A 25806-nucleotide genomic window follows, 5' to 3' on the forward strand; every position below is an offset into this window, starting at 1 on the left:
GTCTTTTGGTAATATAATTCACTAAACAAGGCTATGTGGTCCAGTAAAGAGAAGTTTGAAATGAGGTGAAAAACCACTTTGAAACAGTTGGGGTTGGTGGTTTTTCCGTTAAATCCTATCAATGCTAGTAAACTTGCCCAACTGCTTGATTTAAGGATTACTTCCACAAACCACTTACAAACTGCATTACATTTTTCTGTCTCCCCCCCCCCATTCCTAAAAAAGTCAACTTTCAGAGGGTCATAGATTTAGAGGTAAAAGGTCCATTCAAGGCCCAGTCCCACCCCATCTAAAGATGAGAACCTAAGTCCCAGAGGTTAACCCATAGCCACGCAGACAGAAAGTGGCAGAACTAGTCTTCAAGTTCACAGACTCTAACTCCAAATCGAGTATTCTTTCTTTTCATTTATGCTTTTTACTCCTAACCACCAGGGCTCCCATTTTGTTTCTTTCCATCTTTCTTTATTTTAAAGTTTTTAAAATGTAAATAAACTAGTGTTCTTTAAAATTCAAATTCATTTTTCCCCTTGGGCCTTAAATAAACTGTTTTAATTCTCTTTTTCTAACTTCTAATTATAAAGGGTTGGGTTACTCTTCTATTTCAATGAAATAAAATTGGGGGAAAGTCAACTTCATGTGGCTTCATTGAAATTCTCTCCAAGAAGTAAATGGGAAAAGGAACTGGTTTATAGTATGCTGAAATCTTCTCCAGGCCTAGAGCATATAAAAAAAAATGAAGCAAACAATTAGAATCTTAATAGGGACTTTGATCACAAAAAATGTGTCATTTTTTTAAGATTATAAAATAATAATTCATACAATGACCTAGCTTATCTCAGTCTTACACTTAAGAAGGCACTTCCCTCCCTTCTTTGCATGGGGTGGGGATGCTATGCAGGGTGAAATACTACCAAAAAAAGTGTCAGCTTTAATTGGTGTATTGATTAGTTTTTCCTGGATTGTTTTCCCTCTTTTTTCTTAATTCTTTGATAAAAGAAGTAAAGCTTTTGGAAGACAAAGATGATATAAAAATTAAAGATATCAATAAAAATAAAATTTTTCAAAAGAAAGACTAGTAATTCAGAGGCTAGAACAGAAAGTAAAAACAGACATTCCCAATTAAGGCAATTGGGAAGCAGGCAAACTCTTAGCCAAGAAATAGCACTACTTAAACAAGTCAGATACAAAAAAGATAAACTGTGGTCGCTTGTGTTTTTGTTTTTGTTGTAGTTTTTAAATCCAGAAAAGGAAAAGACAAAGCTCTATGGGAAGTCCTGACCAATGTCAAGAAAATATCCACTTTCCTATAGATGAAGTATCTTTAAAAGGAAAGAATATATACTTAACTTTTATAGAAGTTCAAAAAAAGCTCTCCAAACATTGACAGCACACAAAACAAGCGACTTTTTTTCTGTATTTTCTAAAAGCCTCTGACAAATGGTTACTATGGAGATGTCCCAAGACAAAAAAAAAATACAGGAGCTAACAGCCAGACCCATAACAAATGCAGGTTCCTGGCACTTTCTGTAACTAATTCCAGCTTGTCATACAGCTTGTCATCATCTTCCTTGTACCATCAGTGCACAAATGGCCCCAGTTCTGTGTGAGAGGACTGACAGGATGTCAGCAACTCAACAATACTGCTCAACAAGAAGAACAAAAAAGAGAGCCTTAAATTGCCCTTCAGACTGGGAATTAAAGCAGATCTGGTATGTATCCTCACATTTTGACATTCAGAAAGTCCTAGAGATAAAAATTCTTTCATTTTACCCTTCATGGATTTTTCAAATTTGAAAAAAAAAATATATAAAAACATACATGAATAGCATTTCTAAAGAATTTCCTTGCTGTTGTTGCCCCGGCTGTCTCCTATCCTATTCTTTTCCTTTTCATTGCCAGACTTTTTGAAAGAGGAAATCTAAACAACCTTCCATTTCCTTATCACTCATTCCTTCTACAAACCTTTACAACCTGACAGTCACACCCCTTAAAAACATCTTTAAGTCTTCTCTTAAATAGACCAATGACCTGCCAGCTCAACCCAGTGAACTTTTTTCAGATCTCATCTTCTTGGGTACCTCTCTGGCCCTTAATTCAGTCAATCATATTCTCCTTCAAATTCTCTATCTTTCCATCCAGAAGTAGACCTACCAAAGCAAACCTACAGACTATACAACCATAATTATGAAACATTTTTTACACACAAAAAAGTCAGATTCAAATAATTGGGGAAATATTCAATGTTGATGGGTGGGCAGAGCCAATATAATTAAAATAACAATCCTTTCTAAAGTCATCTACTTATTTAATGCCTTCCCAAATAAATTAACAAAAAATAATTTTCTTGGGATAAAAAAATAATAACAAGGTTCATTTGTAAGAACAAAAGATAAACAAAAGATTAAGAATATCAAATGAATTAATGAAAAATTTGTAAAGAAGGAGATCTAGCAGTACGAGTTATTAAACTGTTTTATAAGGCAGAAATTATCAAAGCTCTCTGGTCCTGACTAAGAAATAGAAAGGTAAATCAGTGGAACAGGAAACACATATAACAAAAAGTAGTAAAATATTATAGTAATCATGTACTTGACAAAAGTATCAGTCCAAATTTTGGGAATAAGAATTTACTATTTGACAAAAATTGCTGGGACATTTGGAAAGTATTTTGACAGAAACTAGGTATAGAGCAATATCTTACACCATTCTCTAAGTTAAGATCAAATTATATACATGAACTAGATCTAAAAGGAGATTTCATGAGCAAATTAGCATACTAGGAAACATAATACCTATCATATTAATGGATAGGAAAAGAATTTATGAATAAATAACAGATGGAGGGCATTGTGAGATTTAAAATGGATAATTTTGATTACATTACATTAAAAAGTTTCTGTATCAAAAACCAACGTAGCAAAGATTAGAAGGAAAGCAGAAAACTGGGAAAAGATTTTTATAGACAATTTATAGGAGAGAGGTCTCATATCTAAAATATATAGAGAACCTCTTCAAATTTATAAGAATAAGAGCCATCTCCCAATTGACAAATAATCAAAAGATATGAAGAAACAGTTTTTGGTTGAAGAAGTCAGAACTATATATACATATTTTTTTAAAAAACTTTAAATCATTACTGATTAGAGAAATGCAAATCAAAACAATTCTGAGATATCTCACAGTCATCAGGATGGCTAAATTGATAAAAGATCAAAATGGAAAATGTTGGAGGGAATGTGGGGGAATGTGGACACTAATAATACACTGTTGTTAGAATTGTGAACTGATCCAATCACTTTGGAATTATGTACAGAGAGTTATAAAATTATGTAAACTCTTAGAATCAGGAATACTATTGCTGGGTCTATTTCCCAAGCAGATCAGTGAAAAAATAAAAGAACCTATATGTTCCAAGATATTCATAGCAGCTCTCTTTCTGGTAACAAAGAACTAAAAGAGGAGATGTCCATTAGTGGGGGAATGGCTGGACAAGTTATGGTATATGATTTTGATGGAATACCATAAGAAATACTGAACAGTTTAATTTTTTTAAACTTGGAAAAAACATGAAGTAATCAAGAGTGAAACCAAGAGAATAATATATTTAGCAATAGGATTTATATTTGAAAAATAACTTGTGAATATCCACCTCCAAAAAAACTGAACTGAAAAACAGAAGCACAAAAGTCATATATTTATATGAATATGAATACACATATAAATCTTTTTTGGGGGGTGACACTTCCTATCATACAGGGAAGGAGAAATGGGGCTGAGATACCTGGGAATAAATTCTATTAAACAAATAAATTTGTCTTAAAATTTTCTTTAAAGAAAAAATTTCTTAATTTTTGGTTTCCAGAAAAGCATATTATCCTTGTTCTCCTAATTTTTGGATCACTCTTTAACCACTTTATTCCTCCAACTATGGACATCACCCAAGACTTATTCTTTAATCTTTGGCACCTGACAGCTTGCTAAAAAAATTTTTTAAACAAATATTTATTAAGTACCAAATTTGCAAGTACGTGACTTATAAGAGACAGGATGATGCAGTGGATACAAATAAGTCAGAAAGACTAGAATTCAAGTTCCCTCTGATAGCATATACATATACTAGCAGTACCTCTCAGCAACTTGCTTATCTTCTCAGTGTCCCAGATAACCCTATAAGATGATAAGTTATAGAGGAGGTGCCAATCTGTATTGGTAGAAGAAACCCCTAGCACCAGTGAAATCATAGATTCAGAACAAAAAAAAAAAGGTACAAGATAGTGTGATAAGCACTGGGAATACAAAGCTAGGTATACTATAGATCCTACTCTAAAGGAATTTCTAACATAATTAGGAAGAAGGATAAGTACACGAATAAATATATCAGTATAGTTACATACACATTTTTTCTATAGTGTCTGGCTCTCTCTGACTCCATTTAGTGTTTTATCAGCAAAAGAGTTTGCCATTTCTTTCTCCAGCTCATTTTACAGATGAGGAACTAATAGTTAAATGACTTGCACACTCAAGCTCATAAGATTCTGAAGCCAGATTTGAACTCATGAAGATGAGTCCTCTGGATTCAAAGCCTCATGCTTTGAATATGATTGAGAAACACACACACACACACACACACACACACACACACACACACACACAGCTTAGGAAAGAAAAACCCAAATGGTGATTACTCTATCAATCATATAATAAGCATTTATTATGATAATTATTAGATATTATTAAATTAGATAATTATCTAATCTATTAGTAGAATATATTATATCTACATATGGTAGTAGTCTCTCGGTAACCGAGGATGACTATTGTCTTTGTGTGTTTTTGTGCACAAAGACACTTGTGCATGAAAATTTAAATGGAAAAGTCGATGCACAGAGACAGTCCCACTCTCTCAGCGTTGGAAGCCTGGGTCCAGTGGCACGAAAGTTACATCTGGAGACTTCCTCAGCTGCATTGGATGGCCTTTTGTGCTCCAACATGCCCTAAGCCATCTCAGCCGTTGAACCTTATTGGTTTCTTCTGTCTGTTCAGCCAAAGCAGTCTTCACATGCTGGGTGAGCAAAGCCCTAGTTCACCAGGGGTCCACGACAGCCCGATGGCTACCCTCACAAGGTTTAGCCGGCCTGTCGAAGCTGTTGCCCGGGGTGTGGTCACTGCCGCATGCTAGCAGCTACTGGGAGCCACAAGTGAGAGCTGGGTGTCAGGTGAGGGTCAGAGGCTGGAGAGCTGCCCTAGGAGGGAGGACAAGCCCTCCATACCAAAGATATTACTCCTCCCTGAGCACTCTATATAATATATCTACTATATTATTAGAATAGATAAATATTATATAATAATCTAATAACTGCATTATATTTAACCAGGTTTTACAGATGAAGCATGCCATGTATTCTACCTCCCATGGTTCTGATTTCACAATCCCATTCTCCCAGTCTCAGCACCCTTAATTTTTGCCACAAGATTCCTTTCACCACGATCTGCACCTCCAGTGATGTGGCCCTTCTCCTTGTCAAGACAAACCACTCAACATTTGCAAATTATCCCAATCCATTCAGCAGATTGCCCCCTCTATCATTCCCCACTCTCTCACTTATCTTCAGTCTCTCCCTGGTGAGATTTCTTACTACCTACAAGCATGCATATTTTCCCCTAACTTCAAAAAACCTTATTTGATTCACCCATCCCTGATAGCTATGATCCATGTATCTATCTCTTTTATGGCTAAACTCCTAGAAAAGGCTACAATAGATAGAAGAAGATCAACAAGAAGACAAGATTGCCTTTCTTTCTGCTTATATTTGTATTCACAGTGCCTAGCACAGTGCCTGGCCCATCCTAAGTGCCCATGGGATTTGAGTTGAGTTAAATGTAAAATAATACTGTAAGTTGAACTACTTTTATAGGATTATAGATTTTAGAGCTGAAATCAACTAGAGAAGATATTTTTGTCCAAACCCCTCACTTTACAGATAGGGAAAGTCATCGTCTTGGCTACTGGCAAAATTTGCTTGTTTTTTAAATTTTATCAATTCCTAAAGTATGGTGGCATTGAATTTTTATGATTTATCATATTCTCGTGGGAGACCCATGGTGCTTAAGTTACCTCTGAGCAATCTGTCTTTAGAATCAGTTGCTTTGGTTTATCTAGAATTTATGTAACATCATTGCCTTTTGCCTCTCTTTTGTCAGATTTTTCCTCCACTACTGTACTTTTGTGTTCCTACTGTATTACTCTTTCTCACAATGTAACTACTTCCTTGGAGAGAATCATCATTTATTCATTTTTACTTACTCTGCTGCCTATAAATTCTGTACTGCAGCCTCTGATTTCATAATAAAATTCAAATTCTTAATTTTCTCCAAAACACTTTATTTCTCTTTTGAATCATTCTAAAGTTTCTTGCTATTCCATGATATCTAAAAAAAACTATAGGAATTTCTTTTTTGATGGGTAAATTTGGCTCATTTTCCTTCATGTTATAATATTTATTCATGTGTCTAGATTCTCTTCGAAATTGTAAGCATCCTCACTTCTGCCTTTAGAGTCTCAGCTGGTTTGTCTGCTTTCGTGTAAGGTTTTCATTGAGGCTTTCTTTCTCCGAACTCTTGGTCTTTCAACCCTTTTCTTATTCTCCCTCTAAGGAGAAGCTTTTTTCTATCTTTCAAAGACCTCAAGGATGGGCTTCTATCTGAACTCAACCTCCTCCTCCCTTTGAAGGATATGGCCGTTAGCTGGACTCATAACTAGCCAGAACAAATTTCACTGGAGAGAGGGCTGACTCCTGCTAGTATTCCAGTGCCTATTCTCATAGTGGTAAATACTTTTCTTTCTACCCTGAAGCTCTTCAATACACGCTTTATTTCTGCTTCATCTTCCATATAGTTGATGCTTTCTAGTCACTCTGTTGATGATCACTCTACCGTTTCCTTACCTGGCTGGACAGAATCAGTATTTGCCAGCTTTTGTGAAATCAGTGTAATTCAGGCTGTGTCACTGCCATAAGTGAAGTGGTCAGAGGTCACTGCACTCAAATCTTTGTGTGAAGTAATTAATGAGGGGGTTTAGATCCCGTGCACTTGAGTAGCAGAACATAGGCGTCACAATAAGTCACGTGATGTATCTGAAGGTCAGACTCCAAGGCGTCAGAGCCAATGCCACAATCTCAGCGGAGGGAGGAGCATGTTTTAAAACAAGTGCCGGAAGCGGAGTGCCATCTCTGGCCTTCTGTTCTGGGCTCTGATCTCTAGGGGTTGGCTCTCTCTTTTGTCTCTCTGTCTCGGTCTCTCTCTTTCTCTGTCTTTGTCTCTCCGTCTCTCCCCCTCCCTCTCTACCTCTCCCTCCCTCCTTCCCCTTCCCTCTCTCTCTGATTCTTATCTGCAGCATGGGGGGACCTTGCAGGACCCCCCATTCAGGACCTGATCTTACCTTAAGTTAGAAAGGCTGAGACCTCTCTCTCTTCCCTATCTATTCCTCTCTCTTTACTAATAAATCTGGTAATAAGCCTCCAGATCAGTTTTTACTTATAACACCCTGAATGTCAAGGGTGCACGTTTTATGGCATGCATTTCACCTCTTCCATAAAATGGGTTAGGGGCTAGGAATTGCTGAGTGGGAGCTTTCTCTATGTATTTCAATTCTCTGATATTATTTCATGAAGGTTTTGCCTAATTCAGTATTTCTATCTTCCTCTCTTGAGTATTCACTTAAAATTTTTCTGAACCTGGTGCTCCATTCCTCTGAAGTACCTTTCCAGTCTCCTACACCTTATTCCTCCCCAAATACTTTTCCATTCAGTAACACAGGCCCTTTCACTGTTCTATGAATAAGATACTTCATCTTCTGGCTCCAGGACTTGCCAGGTTCACTCAGCCATTAAGTGTCTAAAGCCAGATTTAAACTCAGGAAGATAAATCTTCCTGACCCCAAGCCCAGTGCTCTATCCACTGTGCCACCTAGCTGTCCCAACATAGAACTGTGCTTTATACATAATTAATAATAATAATTGGCTTGATTTGTTCCTCATTCATGGCACTCATCTCCTGTCTATGCCTCTGCACTGGCTCTCATCTATATCTAGAAACCTCCCCTCCTCAAGTCTTCTGGTTGGAATTCCTAATCTCCTTTAAGGCAGAAGCAAAGTGAAGGAGGGGTGGCCCTATATTTTGGAGATTAGCTTTCCATACACTGAAAATTTTAACTAGTGATTATAAATAGCACTGGCTATACTTAGCAGGGGCAGCTACATAGCATAACGGGAACAGCACTGGGAGTTAGCAAAACCTAAGTTCAAATTCAGCTGCAAACATTTACTAGCTGTGTTACCCTGAGTAAATCATTTAACCCTGTTTTCCTCAGTTTCCTCATCTGTATTATGAGGTACAGAAGAAAATGGCAAATCACTCCAGTTTCTTTGGCAAGATAACCTCAAAGGGGTCACAAAGAGTCAGATATAACTGAAACTACTGAACAACACTTAGCAGGAAGTAAATGATCTAGATACTATACCACAAATGCACAAGAACCTTATAACACATATATACCTTAATAAATAAATATGGATGTTTTCTCTAGTACATCACTACTTCAATAGTTCTGTGATAGGGATGTGCTGGAGCCAACTCAAGCTTAAGAGAGATGATTGTTAAATATTCATGTAAACATTTAAACCTCAGGAATCCATAAATTTTACAAATCAGGGTATTGTTTTGTTGATTGTATGTAAGATTAAAAATTAATATCTCAAATATTCCAAGTATTATATTTAATAAGATTTATTAATAATAACTTAAAGCAAAAAGGAAAATAAAAGACTAGAGAAAAAGAGAGCTCATTCAACCACACATAGGAAAAAGATAGAGCTAGGATGGAGTTACACATATAACAAACACAAACTTGAGGATAAAGAGGAAAGAGATGCTGGGAGATGTAGTTCAAGGGTACAAAATTTTCCAATTACAGATGTCTAAACTTTAAAAAGTAGAGGAGAAAACATTAATGTAAATTAAACTTAAAAAGATGTCATATGAACCTATTTTTGGAGAGCCAGTTGTTAAACATTTGTTTTAGTCAAATGGGATAAAGAATGTGTGTGAGGTAAAAGTAAGCCTCCAGGTTAATTTTTTATTTATAACAAAACTTATATGGATTGGACATGTGATTTCATTGGAATAGAGTACTCACAGATGATGAAACACCTTTTACCAAAATGGGTCATCATCTTTTCTGCAGTTGACAGTTTTAGAAAGTTTTCTAAAGCTTAAAGACATCAAATGACTTGTCCAAGATGATACATCTAGGATATCAGAGAGGAACTTGATCATAGACCAGACTCCTGCTCTGTAATCTCACTAATAAGGATATTCCCTTCAACCCATCATTGAATAACCACAAACACCATCTACTCTTCCGAAGACCTTGTGCATGTCTTCCCATAAATATCCTACAGGGTATCCATAGTGGATAGAGTGCCAGATTTGGAATCAGGAGAATATAATCTTGAATTCTACATTGCAACTTACTAATTAACCATATGAGCTTGGATAAGTCATCTAATGTCTCAGCCACATTTTTCTTATCTGTAAAATGGGAATAATAATAGCACCTACTTCATATGGTTGTTGGGAGAAGAGATAATATTCATAAAGTGATTTGCAGACCATAAAGTAGGTTATGCCTGTTTGCTACTCATTATTATCCAATGTATAAAGAGTCTTCCTTCCAGTCTCTTTGCATTTCATTAATTCTAATGGAACGCAAAGGTTGTCCCCTGGTTTTTTATTCCACAGTTTCCCTATCCAACTGACCTACCTCCTTTACCCCTAATACCTCTCTGACAATATACAAGATGTTGCAAAATATTTTTTCAGAAAAGTTTCAAAACTTTTTATAATTTATTATAATTATATATAATTATCTATTAAATTTTATAGCTATTAAAGCTTTACACTAAGAATTTTAAATCGATGGGGAGGAGGGAAAATTGTATCCTCTAAGACAAAAGATGCAATGTAGTATAATGGATGAAAGCTGACTATGAAGCCAAGAGAACTTAGGTTCAAATCCTACCTCTGACATCCTAGATGTATGACCCTGAACAAGTCATTTAATATTTTAGGCAAATCTCTATAACTACAAATTGTAGAAAAGGTGATGACTTATGTTGATAAAAGGAGTTTCTTCATCTGTGTGTACCATATGCCAATGAAATCACCAGGGCCGTTCCCTATACCTATCCTATTCTATTAAGACATATAATAAGAGGGGGAAAAATGTGAGTAATGTTAATAAAGTTCCAGACAGGGGTGAAAATCCTACCATCCTAGAGATAAAAGATATTTCATATTCCAGGAATATATGAATATCACTTACCGCATATTGGAATTTTTCATTGAATTCACGATCATTGGCTTTTACTCTCCTTTCTGTCTCTAAAGAAAGAATAAGAAATCAGAGATGGAATAAAATTCTAGACTCACAAAAAAAGTAGTGTCATTGGACTTACAGCACTTAGGAAACTCATTATATTCAAGATTGCAATGAGTTATTTCCTCCAAAATGAGAATTAGAATTTTTGTTCTTTTTTGCCTAAATTTTAGAATGTATACTGCTGTGGTTTAAAATGGGAGCAGGAAATGGAATATTGTTTGTTTTTTCCTGTGGTCAGACAAAGCATCATATAACTCCAGTTTCTAAGTCCCATTAGCCTCACAAAGAATCTTCTTCTCAAACTTGAATTATCCCCAAGAGGAAAGTAACTCTGCAAGGCAATTGTAGGGGCACCTACGTAGCACCGTGGATAGAGTGCCCAACTTGGAGATGGGAGGAGCTGAGTTCAAATTTGACCTCAGATAATTCCTAGGTGTGTGGTCCTTGGCAAATGACTTAGCCCCCAATTGCCTAGCTCTTGCTGCTCTTTTGTCTTAGAATTAATCCTAAGACAGAAGGAAGGAGAAAGAAAGAAAGAAAGAAAGAGAGAGAGAGAGAGAGAGAGAGAGAGAGAGAGAGAGAGAGAGAGAGAGAGAGAGAGAGAGAGAGAGAGAGAGAGAGAGAGAGAGAGAGAACAGGAGAGGGGGAGAGGAGGGGAGGGGGAGGGAGGGAGGAAGGAATGAAGGAAGGGGGAGAGAGGGAGAAAGGAAAGGGAAGGAGAGAGGGAAAGATGGGGAGGGAGAGGAGGGTGAGAGGGAGGAAGGAAGGAGGGAAGAAGGAAGTAAAGCAATTATATTCTAGGAAGCCACTTCTATCTGACAAAGTCATGGCATCTCTAAGGGAAATATGAATGAAGGGGATTATGATATACCAGGAGTCAGTGAGAGAGAACAAACTGCTAAAATAGTTTTACATTAAAGAATTCACAATTGTGACCACTGGCTGATAGATAAGGGAAAGCAATGAATAAGCTTTGTCATACTAAGAGGCAACAGGGCATAAAAGATTATAGAGCTGGCTGTAAAGCCAGAAAGCCCTGGATTTAAGGTCCAGCTGTAACACATATTGACTTTCTGACTCTGGGCAAAGTGCTTAAATTCTCAATACTTGCTCTAGGCAACTTTTGAAAGTGAGCAATTGCAAGAAAAGTGATGCTATACATTAATGGATAGAACTTCCTCAAATGGGAGTTCCCTCTACCAATAAAGTCATATATTTAATCTCTATACTACCACAGAATTTCAGAATCATAGTTAATGGCCAATAAAGTGCCTGCTATGTGCCAGGTACTGGGCTAAGCACTAGAAATACCAAAAAGAAAAAAAAAGGCAAAAGATATTCCTTATGGCTTAGAGTTGGATGTATAAATATGTCTGCTATTCTCTGTGTCTATGAGATCTAGACCTACTCATTTTTTTTATTTCTTTTAAACCCTTCTTACCTTCTCTCTTAAAATTAATGCTAAATATTGGTTCAAGGCAGAAGAGCAGTAAGGGTTAGGCAACTGGAGTTAATTGACTTGCCCAGGATCACACAGCTAGGAAGTGTCTGTGGTTAAAATTGTACCCAGGACATCCTCTTGCCAGACCTGGCTCTCAATCTACTCAGCCCCTGAGCTGCCTCTCATTCTTAATCTTGTCTTGTTTTATTAGCATCATCTATGAGCTACACATAAAATTGAATGAGGAAACAGAATTAGCATTAGGTCCTAGAGTTAGCATAAGGAAACTATACCCCTCACAACATAATTTATGTATAAAACATACATAAGCACCCACTTGCAGTCATGTCATTCCACACCTACATTCTCATATATATGGGGGGGGGGGCATGTATACATATATATGCACAAATACATAGAAATATATTTATACTTATAACTACACTTAAATATATACAAGTCATATAAAAACACTCATCTATACACATGGAAGAAGGGGGGAAATTAAGGACAACAAAGGGAAAAATCATATGCAGACAATCTTGGACTGGTGATTAAGAAGTTTGGGGAAAGAGGGTAGACAGGTAGGTACAAAGAGAAGTCTTGGTGAAAGGTCAAAAAAGCAATAACCAGATGTTAATATTGAATTGTCAGAGTAGACTAAGTTGGGTATCTCACTGGGACTGCCCTTTAATGTCTTGCCATGCCAATTTATACAGATCTAGGTCTTTCACCTAAAACAACATATAATTCTTAAAAATCATCATAAATAATTTTGTGATGTTTTTAATAGTGTCTTTCCCTACCTAAGAGTAGAAGAGAAAGAAGAGGGCCTAGAAAGGAGACTGAAAAGAAAAAGAAGTGATAGGAGGAACATTGGGTTTACAAGCAGATATTCGAACCACGGTCGCTGGTGCAGCAATTATCAGATGGTCCTTCAAAGTGGAAAATGTATTGGTTAAAGAATGAAATGAACAAATTAAAGCCATGGCTTTCTATAAATTGTACCATAAATAAATCCAATAGTCTGGGTTAACAACTTAAAAGGGTTTTTTCCCCTTTTTTCGTTGGACACAGCCTGGGTCTAATGAAGGATTGATATAAGGGTAATTTTCATAGACTCAAAGGATAAAATACTCAAAAGTCAAAAAGAACCTTGGAGATCATCTAATCTGAACCATTCATGATGTAGAGAAGGAAACACAGGCCCAGAGACGTAAGACACTTACTGTTCTTGGTATGTAAAAGGCAGACTGATTCCAGCAACAGGATTGATTTAATCATAGAGAAAACTCTTGAAGATAAAAGAGGTTTAAAAACTGAACTTAGCCAGCAAAAAATATCCTTGTGGGTATTTTAAGGTCTCAGGATCTTTTAGGCACAATTCTACCTAAGTGATTTCCTGGGGCTTCCTCTACCTAAGAGTCAGTGTGGTGTGATAGAATGCTGGTCTCAGAGGCAGGAAGACAAGTACAAATCCTGACTCTAACACTTATTAGCTATGTGAGCAAGTCATCTGAAATCTCTCAGCCTCATTCCCCATCAGTTAAAAAATGAGGGAGATCCCTTCCACTCCTAAATGTATAAGTCTATGAACTCTGGGATAGCATTATGGGATCCTGATATTCTTTAGTGTGCTAAGGCTTTTATTACTTAGTAGTTTCCTAAAATGTGGTAAACAAATTTCCTATAATGCCAAATGCTGCAAAGAATTCAGGCAGATGTCACACTGACATTGAATCTGAGCCCACACCATTTATGTAAAAAAAAAAAAGGATTTATTGAAACAACATCTAAATACTTTTTAAAATAAGCAATGAAGCCAGTTCATTGCAGTGATCCCTGTCTGATTGGTCTGATTTCTGGCAGAAACTCAATTCAATAGACATTTATGACACATTAAATGCCTAACATATACAGGATGCCAAAATGAGTCAGACACAGGCCTTCCACTTAAAGAACTTTTAATCTAGTCACAGGGATGGAGAGTAGGGTACAGTTCAACATATTCAAATAATTCTAATTCAAAGCAGAGTATAAAAGGGCCTAATATATTTAAAAGTTCTTTTAGTGATCGGAAGAAAGATGGTTCATAGCACAGTGACTAGAGAACCAGGTCTGGAGTCAGGAGGATCTGGATTCAAACCTAGCCTCAGATATATGATACTGGGCGAGTCACTTATCCCTGTTTGCCTGGCCCTTGCCTTTTTGTTTTAGAGTTGTTACTAAGACAGAAAGTGAGAATATTTTTTAATTATCTAATACAAGCTTCTGGTATTACAGATGAGAGAATTGTGGCCCAACCCAAAGTTACACAATTAGTAAATGACAGAGCTAAGATTTGAACCTAGAACCTTTGACTAAATTAAATAAGTTCTTCCATTTCAGCAAGCTGTAAGGAAACATGTAGTTGGGGAGGGAGGGGAAAAAAAAGAGAGGGGGGAGGCCAATACTAAATGTAGAGGAAATGTGTAGTCAGAAATAGCTAATGACTGACGAGTCCATACATAGAGATGGAGAAAACCAAAGTAATTCTACTAGTCCCTGTTTTTATCCTTATCTAGACTATTTATGATAAATATAGCTAAAAATTCCTGAGATTGTCTGCTTATGGGACCATCTTAGGCATTATTGTGTAGTCCCAGCTCTTAGCACAGTGCTTAGACATATGGTAGACATTTAGTAAATATAGATTGATTCTTAGTCAGAACCTACTTTACATTAAATTAGTGCATTTAAGGGGACAGCTGGGTGATTCAGAGGATTGAGATCTAGGCCTAGAGATGAGAAGCCTGGCTTCAGATACTTCCTAGCTGTGTGACCCTGGGCAAGTCACTTAACCCCCATTGCCTAGCCCTTACTGCTCTTCTGCCTTGGAACCAATATACAGTATTGATTCTAAGGTAGAAGACAAGAGCTTTAAAAAATTAATGCATTTGCAATGAATAAAATAAAAACTAAAATCTAGATCTCAGATCATTCCGAGTACTGAACAATGTTAGTTCTGTCCCTCTTGGGCCACTCAGATCCATCCTACAGTTCTAAACAAGGCAGGCTTTTCTTAAAACACAGGTTGTCTCAACTTAGGTCCAGAACCAGACAAACTGAGAACTGAAGTAGCTATGGGGTGGTCAAGGTTTATGGACCCTCAATGTGTGGTACAGTAGAGAAAAAGCACTGGGATTCAAATTTTGATTCTCTTACCTATTACCTGTGTGATCCTAGGTAAATCACCTTACTTTATTGGAGTATAGTTTTATCAACTGTAAAATAAGGGGGTTGATTTAGATGAATTTATTAAATATCATTTCTTTTTTAATTGAAAATTTTTATTTAATTAATTAATTTAGAATGTTTTCCATGGTTACATGATTTATGTTTTTTCCTTCCCCTCCTCCCCTCTCCCCCTGTAGCTGATGCTCAATTCCACTGGATTTTGCTTATGCATTGATCAAGACCTATTTTCATATTATTGATAATTGCACTAGGGTGATTAAAGATCACTTCTGATTCTAAATCTGTAATCCAAGACTTTTTTATTCACTAGATTGGTGTGTTTACCATTAATACACCCCAAATGTAGAGTTCTCCATTCTTCAAAATCTCAGACTAAACTGGGAGAAGTGTGCCTATCTATATGCCAATTTTTACCTATGGGGTCCCACCCCTGCCTACTTACTTTATTCAGTATATCAAGTTCTTCTTACATACCAAACTGATCCCTCCTTCCTGGAAAAACTTGGTATCCAACACATTAGGGCTCAATATTCACTGATTAGGGCAGCTAAGTGGTGCAGTGGATAGAAAGCCTGGTCTAAAGTCAGGAAGACCTATCTTTCTGAGTTCAAATCCAGCTTTGGACATTCACTAGCTGTGTGTCCATGAACAAGTCACTTAACCCTTGTTTGCCTTGGTTTCCTTACCTGTAAAATGAGCTGAAGAAAGAAATGGCAAACTACTCCAGTATCTTGACAAAAAAACCTCAGTGTCACAAAGAGTTAGAAATAACTGAGCCTGTCTGAATAACAACAAAATTCAGTAAACAAATATTCAACGTGCCATTCCAAACTCATTTTTTAAAATGTACTCAACAAACATATATTGACTCTGACTGCTTACTGTCCATTAGTGAGTTGTTTTCTTTTGTATTTAATCCAAATGATTTTGTCCACCTGAATACTAAATAATATTAGTTCTGCCATTTTGGGTCACTCAGATCCATTCCCAGTTTTTCTTGGAACATGTGTTGTCTCACCTTATGTTCTTCTGTTACAAACATTTGGAAGCTCTGTTTGACCACCTGTATCTCTGAAAATCTAATTTGAAGACTCGCTTGGGAGCTTAATTTAGTCAATCAAGATCCTTTTTGGAATCCAGTTCTACCATATGACCTACTAGTAGCTACTACAAGTAACTAAATAGCGTAGTGAAGAGATTTGTAGGACTTGAAATCAGAGAACTGTAATTTCAAATCCTGCTTCAGATAGTTATGAATTATATAACTCTGGATAAGTCACTTAACCTTTCTGGGTCTTCGTCTGTAAAGTAGAGATGATAATACAGCCCATTTCCCAGAGGATAAAATGAGATAAGAATCATAACCTAGCCATTCTTAAAGCACTACATAAATGCTAGCTATTATCATTACTCCCTATTTTGTGTAATCTGAAATTTTCATAAATATGCTATATTTGCTTTGACCTGTGCCACTGACAAAAATTATACAGAATAAGACCTGTGGCATTCTACCAGAGATCTTCCTCTAAATCAACATTAATCTTTTCATTAATCATTTAACATCAGGGCTAGTCATTCAACCAGTTTCAAATCCACCAATTATATAATTATCCAATTCAAATATCTCTGTCATGACTATGAAGAGATAGTATACTATCAGGTACACTGTTGCAATATAAGTATACACTTTCTTTCTTTTTTTCTTTTTAAAAAACCCTTACCTTCTATCCTAGAATTAATACTAAGTATCAGTTCCAAGGCAGGAGAGCAGTAAGGACTAGGCAACTGGGGTTAAGTGATCCAGGATCACACAATTAGGAACAACCTCAGGCCAAATCTGAACCCAGGACTTCCCATCTCCAGGTCTGGTTCTCTATCCACTGAGCAACTTGGCCACCACAACTATACAAATTCTAAGGTGCTACCCACATAAAACATTTTAGTGGCCCTTTTTCGAACTAAAAAGAAACAAACTTAGTATGGTATGATTTGTTCTTAATGAACCAAAATTTCTAAGAACTCACAAACCATCTCTTTAGCAATGTATTGCAGAATTCTGCCAGAAATCAAAAGGTTATTGATGTTCTTTTGTTTCAGTTGTGTCTGACTCTTTGTGACCCCATTTTGGGGTTTTTTAAGCAAAGATATTAGACTGATATTTTCTTCTCCAGCTCATTTTTCAGATGAAGAAGCTGAGGCAAACAGAGAATAAGTGACTTGCTCAGGGTCACACAGCTAGTAAGTGCCAAAGGCCAGATTTTAATTCAGATCTTCTTGACTCCAAATCCAGCATTCTATCACTATGACATCTAACAAATGGGAAAAGATGGGAAAACTGTCAATGTTTTACTGCTTACTGTCCATACTGTGAGAAGATAGCCATTAAAATTAACTACCTGGGATCCTATGCATTGGTCCAAACCATTCTGGAAAACAATTTGAAACCTTTAAAGAAAAGTTAATAAATCTTTATACTCATTGCCCTAAGTGATCTCATTGTTGGTTTATATTCCAAAAAGATTATTGCCACAAGATGAGATCCATAAGTTAAAAATATGCATTCATGGCAAGGTTATCTGTAATAACAAAAATAAATTATCTACATGATAACTGAACAAATTATGTTATATGAATAGGTTCCCTAAAGCATTGAGAGGTTAAGGGATTTGTCCAGGGCTGTATAGCCGATGCATCTCAGAGAGGACTCTTGAAGTCAGTAATTCTGGACCAGCTCTCTAGTCTTTATACCATGCTGCTGCTGCTGCTAATGCATTTAAGACCATATCATTACATTATAAGAATTAACAAATGTTAAGAATTAAAAGAAATGTGGGAAATTTTGTATGAAGAGAGCAAAGAAAGAAGAACCAAAAAGGCAAACATATATAATGATACAAAGCTGTAATAAAGGTAAAACTAAATGACAACAAAATTTAACTCAATTATGATTGACAACGTGGGCCCCAAATTACGAAAGGCAAAGCAGATATCCTTCCTTTTTTGTTAACAAGAAATAAATAACAAAAGTGAAAGGTGACAGTTATAACCGCTGATAGGCAGTTTTGTTTAACTGTATTCAGGAAATTTACTTTGAGGAGGGGAAGGGGAGAAATTTGTTTGTTTTAAAATCTTTATCATCCATATTAGAATCAATACCGTGTATTGATTCCAAGGTAGAAGAGCAGTAAGTGTCAGGCAATGGGGGTTAAATTACTCACCCAGAGTCACACAGCTGGGAAGTATCTGAGGTCAAATTTGAACCCAGGACCTCCTATCTCTGGGCCTGGCTCTCAATCCACTGAGCCACCTAGCTGCCCTTGAGAAAGTCGTGTGTATATTTGTTGGAATATGTCCAACTTTGTCAAAAACAAAAATAAGAATCAAATTTAAAAATTTTTTAAATGTATTCAAATTAAGAACATACTAATTTTTAAAAAAAATAACAGCTTAATAATTCTGTGGTAATATTCATAAAGGAAATATTCATAAAGGAAAACCTTTGTAAATTGCAGTAAAAAATTACCAAAAAGAAAATGTGAGAAACTTTAACATTGTTCAGTCATTTTTTAGTTGTGTCAGACTCAAAACCATAACTATATCACAAGCATATATTTTGCCTACCTTGTATTTAGTGTGGGCTCTGAGTGACTCAGTAAAGTCATTTATGCTTTGTACTCTAAATGGGATTTTGTTGCTGTTCCCATTCAGTCATTTTTCAGTTGTGTCTGATTCTTTGTGACCCTATTTGGGGTCTTCTTGACAAAGAAACTGAGTCAAATAAGGTTAAGTAGCTTGCCTGTGGTCACAGGACTAGTAAGTGGCTATGATGGGATTCAGGAAGAGGAATCTTCCTGACTTTGGACCTAGCACTCTATCTACTGTACCACCTACCTGCCCTAATTTTAGTAACTTACTATCAGAATATGGTAAATCCATGAGAAGTAAAAATTAAGTAGAAATTATGTGAATTTAAAAATATTAGTCTATATTATACTGATTTAGAAGATCTGTTCAGAGAATGAGTACTGACACTAAATGATTAAAGAAGTATTTGTAACTGAAATACAGAAGCATATGTAAAAAAATATTATCCATCATATTGCAAACTTTCTATGAAAAAGTGAATTTGGGAACCAGTTCAGAACAATTAGAACATGTAACTCTAGCAATATGGTGAATCTCTACTTAAACTGTCTCAAGTAAACTGAAGTATTTGGTGCTCGGTGCAATGCTAAACATGGTTTATAAAACACCCAGCATTTGCTAGACAAAATCATAGTTGAGAGTAAATATCTGTCTGTATTATGCTTCTACAACATAATGCACAGAAGCCCATTAAATGAATAGTTTATTATACTGGATAAATCATAACTGCATCAGTGATTTAAATATTTTGAAATCATTAATAAAAACTAGAAAATAAAAGAATAATATATTTCTCTCAACAATGGAGAGAGAGAACATTTTTATCAATCAAGTAAAAGGGAGAAAATGAAGGACAGAATCGTTGAGTTTGAATAAACAAAGAGAAAAGGATTTTGTACAATAGATTTTTTTTTAAATAGGGAAAATATTTGCATAAAAGCATTACATAAATCTGTGATGGATAAATGTACATCTACAAGAGTAGTAGACTCCACTCCTGGTAACTATACAATGGTCAACAGAAATGCATTTCTATCTTTGAAAAGCTTCTATTCAAACTGTTGACAACCTCTAAAAAGATGCCTAAATGTCCTAATAATCAGAGTCAATCTTACAATACCACCTTATATCCACTAAAATAGCAACAACAGGCGGAGTCAAGATGGCGGCTTAGCAAGCAGCAAAAGTTCAGACCTCGTGGAAGACCCTTCCTTACCGATACAGACTGAATGCTCCTAGGTCACTGAAATTCAAGCTGAACAACAGGACAGAAGCGGGGAACCCTCCTTCTGGACTCAAATCAAAAGGTACGCCCCCCAAAAGCCAGAATCCGAGAATACTCAGGGCTAAGGGGAAGGCAGAGCGAAGGTCCCAGGACCCCTCCCCCACAACCCAGAGGGCTGAGCCCCCAGCAGCAGCAGGAACCTCTGAGTGGGCAAAGGTGCTAGTTTGGAGGGTCTACCTTGTGAGCAGGCTCAGAGCATCCAGCTTGGACAGCGGGGAGGAAGCCAGGGAGAGACAGGGCCATGGCTGGGTCCCTCCATCGGGCTCCAGTCTCACCATTGCCTCGGGGCACATCCAGACCAATCCAGTTGAACCTAATTCCATTAGAACTCCTCAGAGTTTAGGGAGGCGGGCAAAGGCACTTGCGGACACCGGAGAAGCAGCTGGAGAGAATTGGAGAGAGCCTTGGGGGCCCAGCCTTCCAGGAGTCTTCAGAGCCTCAGAGCTTCATACCACATACAGCCTGACCAGTTGAACTCAATCCAATCAAAAGCCCCCAGAGGACAGGGAAGCTAACATTCCTCCCTTGGGGACTGTACCAAGAGATCTGACAAAGCTCCAAGAGGGGAGATTGACAGCCCCAAAACCAAAACAAAATGAGAGGAGCAAGAGCACAGCCAAATATGGGGAGCAAAGAAGGGCTAAACTCGAGCAAACAACAGAAAAAGAAGAAAGAAATTACAATAGACAGCTTCTGCACAGGTAATGAGCAAAGAGCAAATGAACAGAGGGGGAAGGATCAGCAAAGGAAAAATCAGAAATCCCAGCGAATTGGATACAGGCTTTGGAAGAACTCAAAATGCAATTCAAAACACAATTAAGAGAGGCTGAAGACAATTGGGAAAAGAACTTAAAAACTAAGATAAGTTATCTGGAAAGAGAAAATAGTGTCTTGAAAGCCAAAATCAACCAGCTGGAAAATGAGGCAGAAGAGATGAAATATGAGGCAAAGCAGAGGAAAGATGAGGTGAAGAAGATGAAAGATGACCTCCAAAGAAAATCTGACCAAAAGGAAAAGGACAACCAAAAAACTAAGGATGAAATCCAGTCTTTAAGAACCAGAATACAACAACTAGAATCATGTGACCTCACAAGGCAGCAGGACACTATAAAACAAAACCAAAAGAATGAAAAAATTGAGGAAAATATGAAGCATCTCATTCACAAAACAGAGGATTTAGAAAATCGTTCAAGGAGAGACAATTTAAGAATTATTGGCCTACCAGAAGACCATGACAAAAGAAAAAGCCTGGACATTATATTACAGGAAATTATTAAAGAAAACTGCCCCGAAATCCTTGAACAAGAGGGAAAAGTGGAGATTGATAGAATCCACAGATCACCTCCTGTACTTAACCCCCAACTAACAACACCCAGGAATGTTATAGCCAAATTCAAGAACAGACCAAAGAAAAGATATTACAAGCTGCCAAGAAGAAGTCATTCAGATACCAAGGAACCACAGTGAGGATAACTCAGGATCTGACTGCATCCACACTGAAAAAAAAGAAAGTCATGGAATATGATATTCCAGAAAGCAAGGGAACTAGGTCTACAACCAAGAATCAACTACCCAGCAAAACTGACTATATTCTTACAGGGGAAAGTATGGTCATTCAACAAAATAGAAGAATTTCAAGAATTCATAAAGAAAAGACCAGACCTGAACAGAAAATTTGATGTACAAGCACAGAACTCAAGAGAATCATCAAAAGGTAATTTAAAAAAGAGGGGAGAACTTCCGGTTAAGATGGCGGCTTAGAGAAAGCTAAAGCTCAGATCTCCGGAAAACCCTTCCCGACCAATCTCAAAATATAAGCTCCTAAGGCGCCGAAATTCAAAACGATCAACAGCACAGACCCTGGGAACCCTCCTCCTGGACCTGGACCCGGTTCAAAAGGTACGGCTCCCCTCAAAAGCCAGAACCTGAGACCACTCGGACCTCAGGGGTAGGAGCGCAGAGTCCAAGGCTCCCGGAAGCCGCAGCCCAGCCGGGCTCAGAGAGCAGAACCCTCAGGGCCTTCTACCCGAGTCCCAGTGAAAGTTACTGCCTGGGGCTTCTGCTGCAGAGAGCTGGTCGAAACAACAGCAACCCTCAGGGCGGGCAAGACAGCCTCACGGGCAGGATCCTGCTATCCAAGTCTCAGTGAAAGTCCTTGCCCTAGAGCTTGGGAAAGCTGCAGCCCATCCCCCCCGAAGGCCAACGAAACAGCCTCACGGCCAGCGATTCTGAAGGCAACTTCCTGAAAGGGAGCTGGGGGGAGAGTGTGGCCTCATGGTCCGACCCTTCCATTCCAGCTCCAGTGAGGCATATTCAGTTTAACCCAGGGAAAGCTCTTAGAACCAACATCTGCCCAGGACTAAAGCCTCGGATCACCAGAGATAAGAAAAGCTAATCCTCCACATTCAGAGATGACAAACTCCACAGAAGCACAGAAGCCCCAAAATACCAAGAAAAATAAGAAGAAAGGGGCGACTTTGGACACATTCTATGGAGCCAAAATACAAAATACAGAGCAGATAGAAGAAGATATACAAGAAAATTCTCCAAAATCTTCCAAAGGAAATAGAAACTCTCCACAAACCCATGAAGAATTTGAATCAGAAATGACCAAAAAGATGGAAGCCCTCTGGGAGGAAAAGTGGGAAATAATGCAAAAGAATATCTACCCTTTGATCCAGCCATAGCACTGCTGGGTCTGTACCCCAAAGAGATAATGGACAAAAAGACTTGTACAAAAATATTCATAGCTGCGCTCTTTGTGGTGGCCCAAAACTGGAAAACGAGGGGATGCCCATCAATTGGGGAATGGCTGAACAAACTGTGGTATATGTTGGTGATGGAGTACTATTGTGCTAAAAGGAATAATAAAGTGGAGAAGTTCCATGGAGACTGGAACAACCTCCAGGAAGTGATGCAGAGCGAGAGGAGCAGAACCAGGAGAACATTGTACACAGAGACTAATACACTGTGGTATAATCGAACGTAATGGACTTCTCCATTAGTGGCGGTGTAATGTCCCTGAACAACTTGCAGGGATCCAGGAGAAAAAAACACCATTCATAAGCAAAGGATAAACTATGGGAGTGGAAACACCGAGGAAAAGCAACTGCCTGAATACAGAGGTTGAGGGGACATGACAGAGGACAGACTCTAAATGAACACTCTAGTGCAAATACTATCAACAAAGCAATGGGTTCAAATCAAGAAAACATCTAATGCCCAGTGGACTTACGCGTCGGCTATGGGGGGTGGGGGGGAGGAAAAGAAAATGATCTTTAACGAATAATGCTTGGAAATGATCAAATAAAATATATTTTTAAAAAAAAAAACAAAAAAAAGAGGGGAAAAAAGAAAAACAAAAAATATTTTAAGAGACTCAATAAGTTAAAATGATATGTATCCCTATAAGAAACGAGGTCATTGGTAACTCTTAAAAACTGTTGTTATTACCTGGGCAGCAAAAAGAAGTATACTTAGAGGGAACAGCAACAAACTGTATAGGATGACAGGACAAGACATAAATAGGTATATAGAGATATGCATGCAAAAATACATACGCATGAGTATGCATATATATATATATATACATGTATATATAACTAGAGCTTAAAATAGGTTAATATTAAAAGAAACGGGAAAAGAAACAAATGGGGGTAAATTTATATGTCATAAAGAAACTCATGGTGGGAGGGGGGAGAACATCAATACACTAGAATGGTAAAGAGGTTGGAGAAAGGAAATACTCAACTTTTACGTGCTTTGAAAGTGACTCAAAGAGGGAAAAACAATCCAATCCATTGGGGGCAGAGAATAGATTTGCACCCTATAGTGGAGTAGAAGGGTAACAAACGGTCTGGTGGGGAGGGAAGCAGTACAAGAGAGGGAGGGAGCGGGGGGAGGGTTAACTTTAGAAAGACTACAGGGAAAATAAGGGGGGGATAAATAAGGAGGGGGTAGAAAGGGAAGTAAAATAAGGGTGGGAACAAGGGGGACTGTTCAAAAGCAAACATTGGTATAGAAGGAAATAGTGAAAGAAGAAAAAGCAGGAAAAGGAGCAGAAATCAAAATGCTGGGAAATACACAGCTAGTAATAATAACTCTGAATGTGAATGGAATGAACTCACCCATAAAACATGTCAGACCTTTGGGAAGGGAAAGATTTTAAAACCAAGCAAGACTTAGAAAGAGTCACAAAATGTAAAATAAATTATTTTGACTACATCAAATTAAAAAGGTTTTGTACAAACAAAACCAATGTAACTAAAATCAGAAGGGTAGCAACAAATTGGGAAACAATCTTCATAAAAACCTCTGACAAAGGTTTAATTACTCAAATTTATAAAGAGCTAAATCAATTGTACAAAAAATCAAGCCATTCTCCAATTGATAAATGGGCAAGGGACATGAACAGGCAGTTCTCAGCCAAAGAAATCAAAACTATTAATAAGCACATGAAAAAGTGTTCTACATCTCTTATAATCAGAGAGATGCAAATCAAAACAACTCTGAGGTATCACCTCACACCTAGCAGATTGGCTAACATAACAGCTATGGAAAGTAATGAATGCTGGAGGAGATGTGGCAAAGTAGGGACACTAATTCATTGCTGATGGAGTTGTGAATTGATCCAACCATTCTGGAGGGCAATTTGGAACTATGCCCAAAGGGCAATAAAAGACTGTCTGCCCAGCCGTAGCACTGCTGGGCTTGTACCCCAAAGAGATAATAAGGAAAAAGACTTGTATAAGAATATTCATAGCTGCACTCTGTGGTGGCCAAAAATTGGAAAATGAGGGGATGCCCTTCAATTGGGGAATGGCTGAACAAATTGTGGTATATGTTGGTGATGGAATACTATTTTGCTAAAAGGAATAATAAAGTGGAGGAATTCCATGGAGAGTGGAACAACCTCCAGGAAGTGATGCAGAGGGAAAGGAGCAGAACCAGGAAAACATTGTACACAGAGACTGATACATTGTGGTACAATAGAAGGTGATGGACTTCTCCATTAGTGGCAATGCAATGTCCCTGAACAATCTGTAGGGATCTAAAAAACACTATCCACAAGCAGAAGATAAACTGTAGGAGTAAAAACACCGATGAAAAGCAACTGTTTGACTACAGGGGTGGAGGGGATATGACTGAGGAGAGACTCTGAATGAACACTCTAATGCAAATACCAACAACATGGAAATGGGTTTGAATCAAGAACACATGTGATACCCAGTGGAATCGCGCGTGGGCTATGGGAGAGGTGGTGGGAGGGTGAGGAGGGAAGAAAAGAAAATTATCTTTGTTTCCAATGAATAATGTTTGAAAATGACCAAATAAAAATTAAATAAATAAGCACACAAACAAACAAAAAAATAAAATAAAATAGCAACAACAAAAACTATCTTCACAGAGTTTGGAAAATTGGTATTCTGTTACATACATTACAATGTTGGTAGAACTGTATGAACTTGAACTGAGCAACCGAACACAGTACAAACTTTCTGAAGAGTAACAGGATAATATAGTGAGAACCACTACTAAACTCGCCTTTTGACTCAGAGATTCTATTACTAGATAGAATCTAACCCTTTTTGAAAAATCATAAAAAAGGAAAAGTGACAAGATACTCATTGGAAATCTTTCCTTACAATGCTACTTCATCTCCCCCTTCTATTTAATATGTTCCTTCCTTTTTAACTTCAATCAATAAACATGTATTAAGCATTTACTATTTGCCAGGTAGGTAGGTAGCACAGCAGATAA

The 25806-nt window shown here is 37.4% G+C and overlaps 1 protein-coding gene across 6 annotated transcripts in view; it reads right to left on the reverse strand.

Annotated features, from left to right (window-relative positions):
- Positions 1-25806, reverse strand: part of ATP8B4 (ATPase phospholipid transporting 8B4 (putative)) — a 384379-nt gene that overhangs the window by 263737 nt on the left and 94836 nt on the right. For all 6 annotated transcript variants that reach the window (XM_056810175.1, XM_056810180.1, XM_056810178.1 and 3 more), the window contains one exon: positions 10382-10440. In XM_056810175.1, coding sequence (XP_056666153.1) covers positions 10382-10440 — 59 coding nt within the window. The remainder of the gene's footprint in view (positions 1-10381; positions 10441-25806) is intronic.

This window comes from Monodelphis domestica, chromosome 1 (genome assembly GCF_027887165.1).
Source record: "Monodelphis domestica isolate mMonDom1 chromosome 1, mMonDom1.pri, whole genome shotgun sequence".
Taxonomy (NCBI): domain Eukaryota; kingdom Metazoa; phylum Chordata; class Mammalia; order Didelphimorphia; family Didelphidae; genus Monodelphis; species Monodelphis domestica.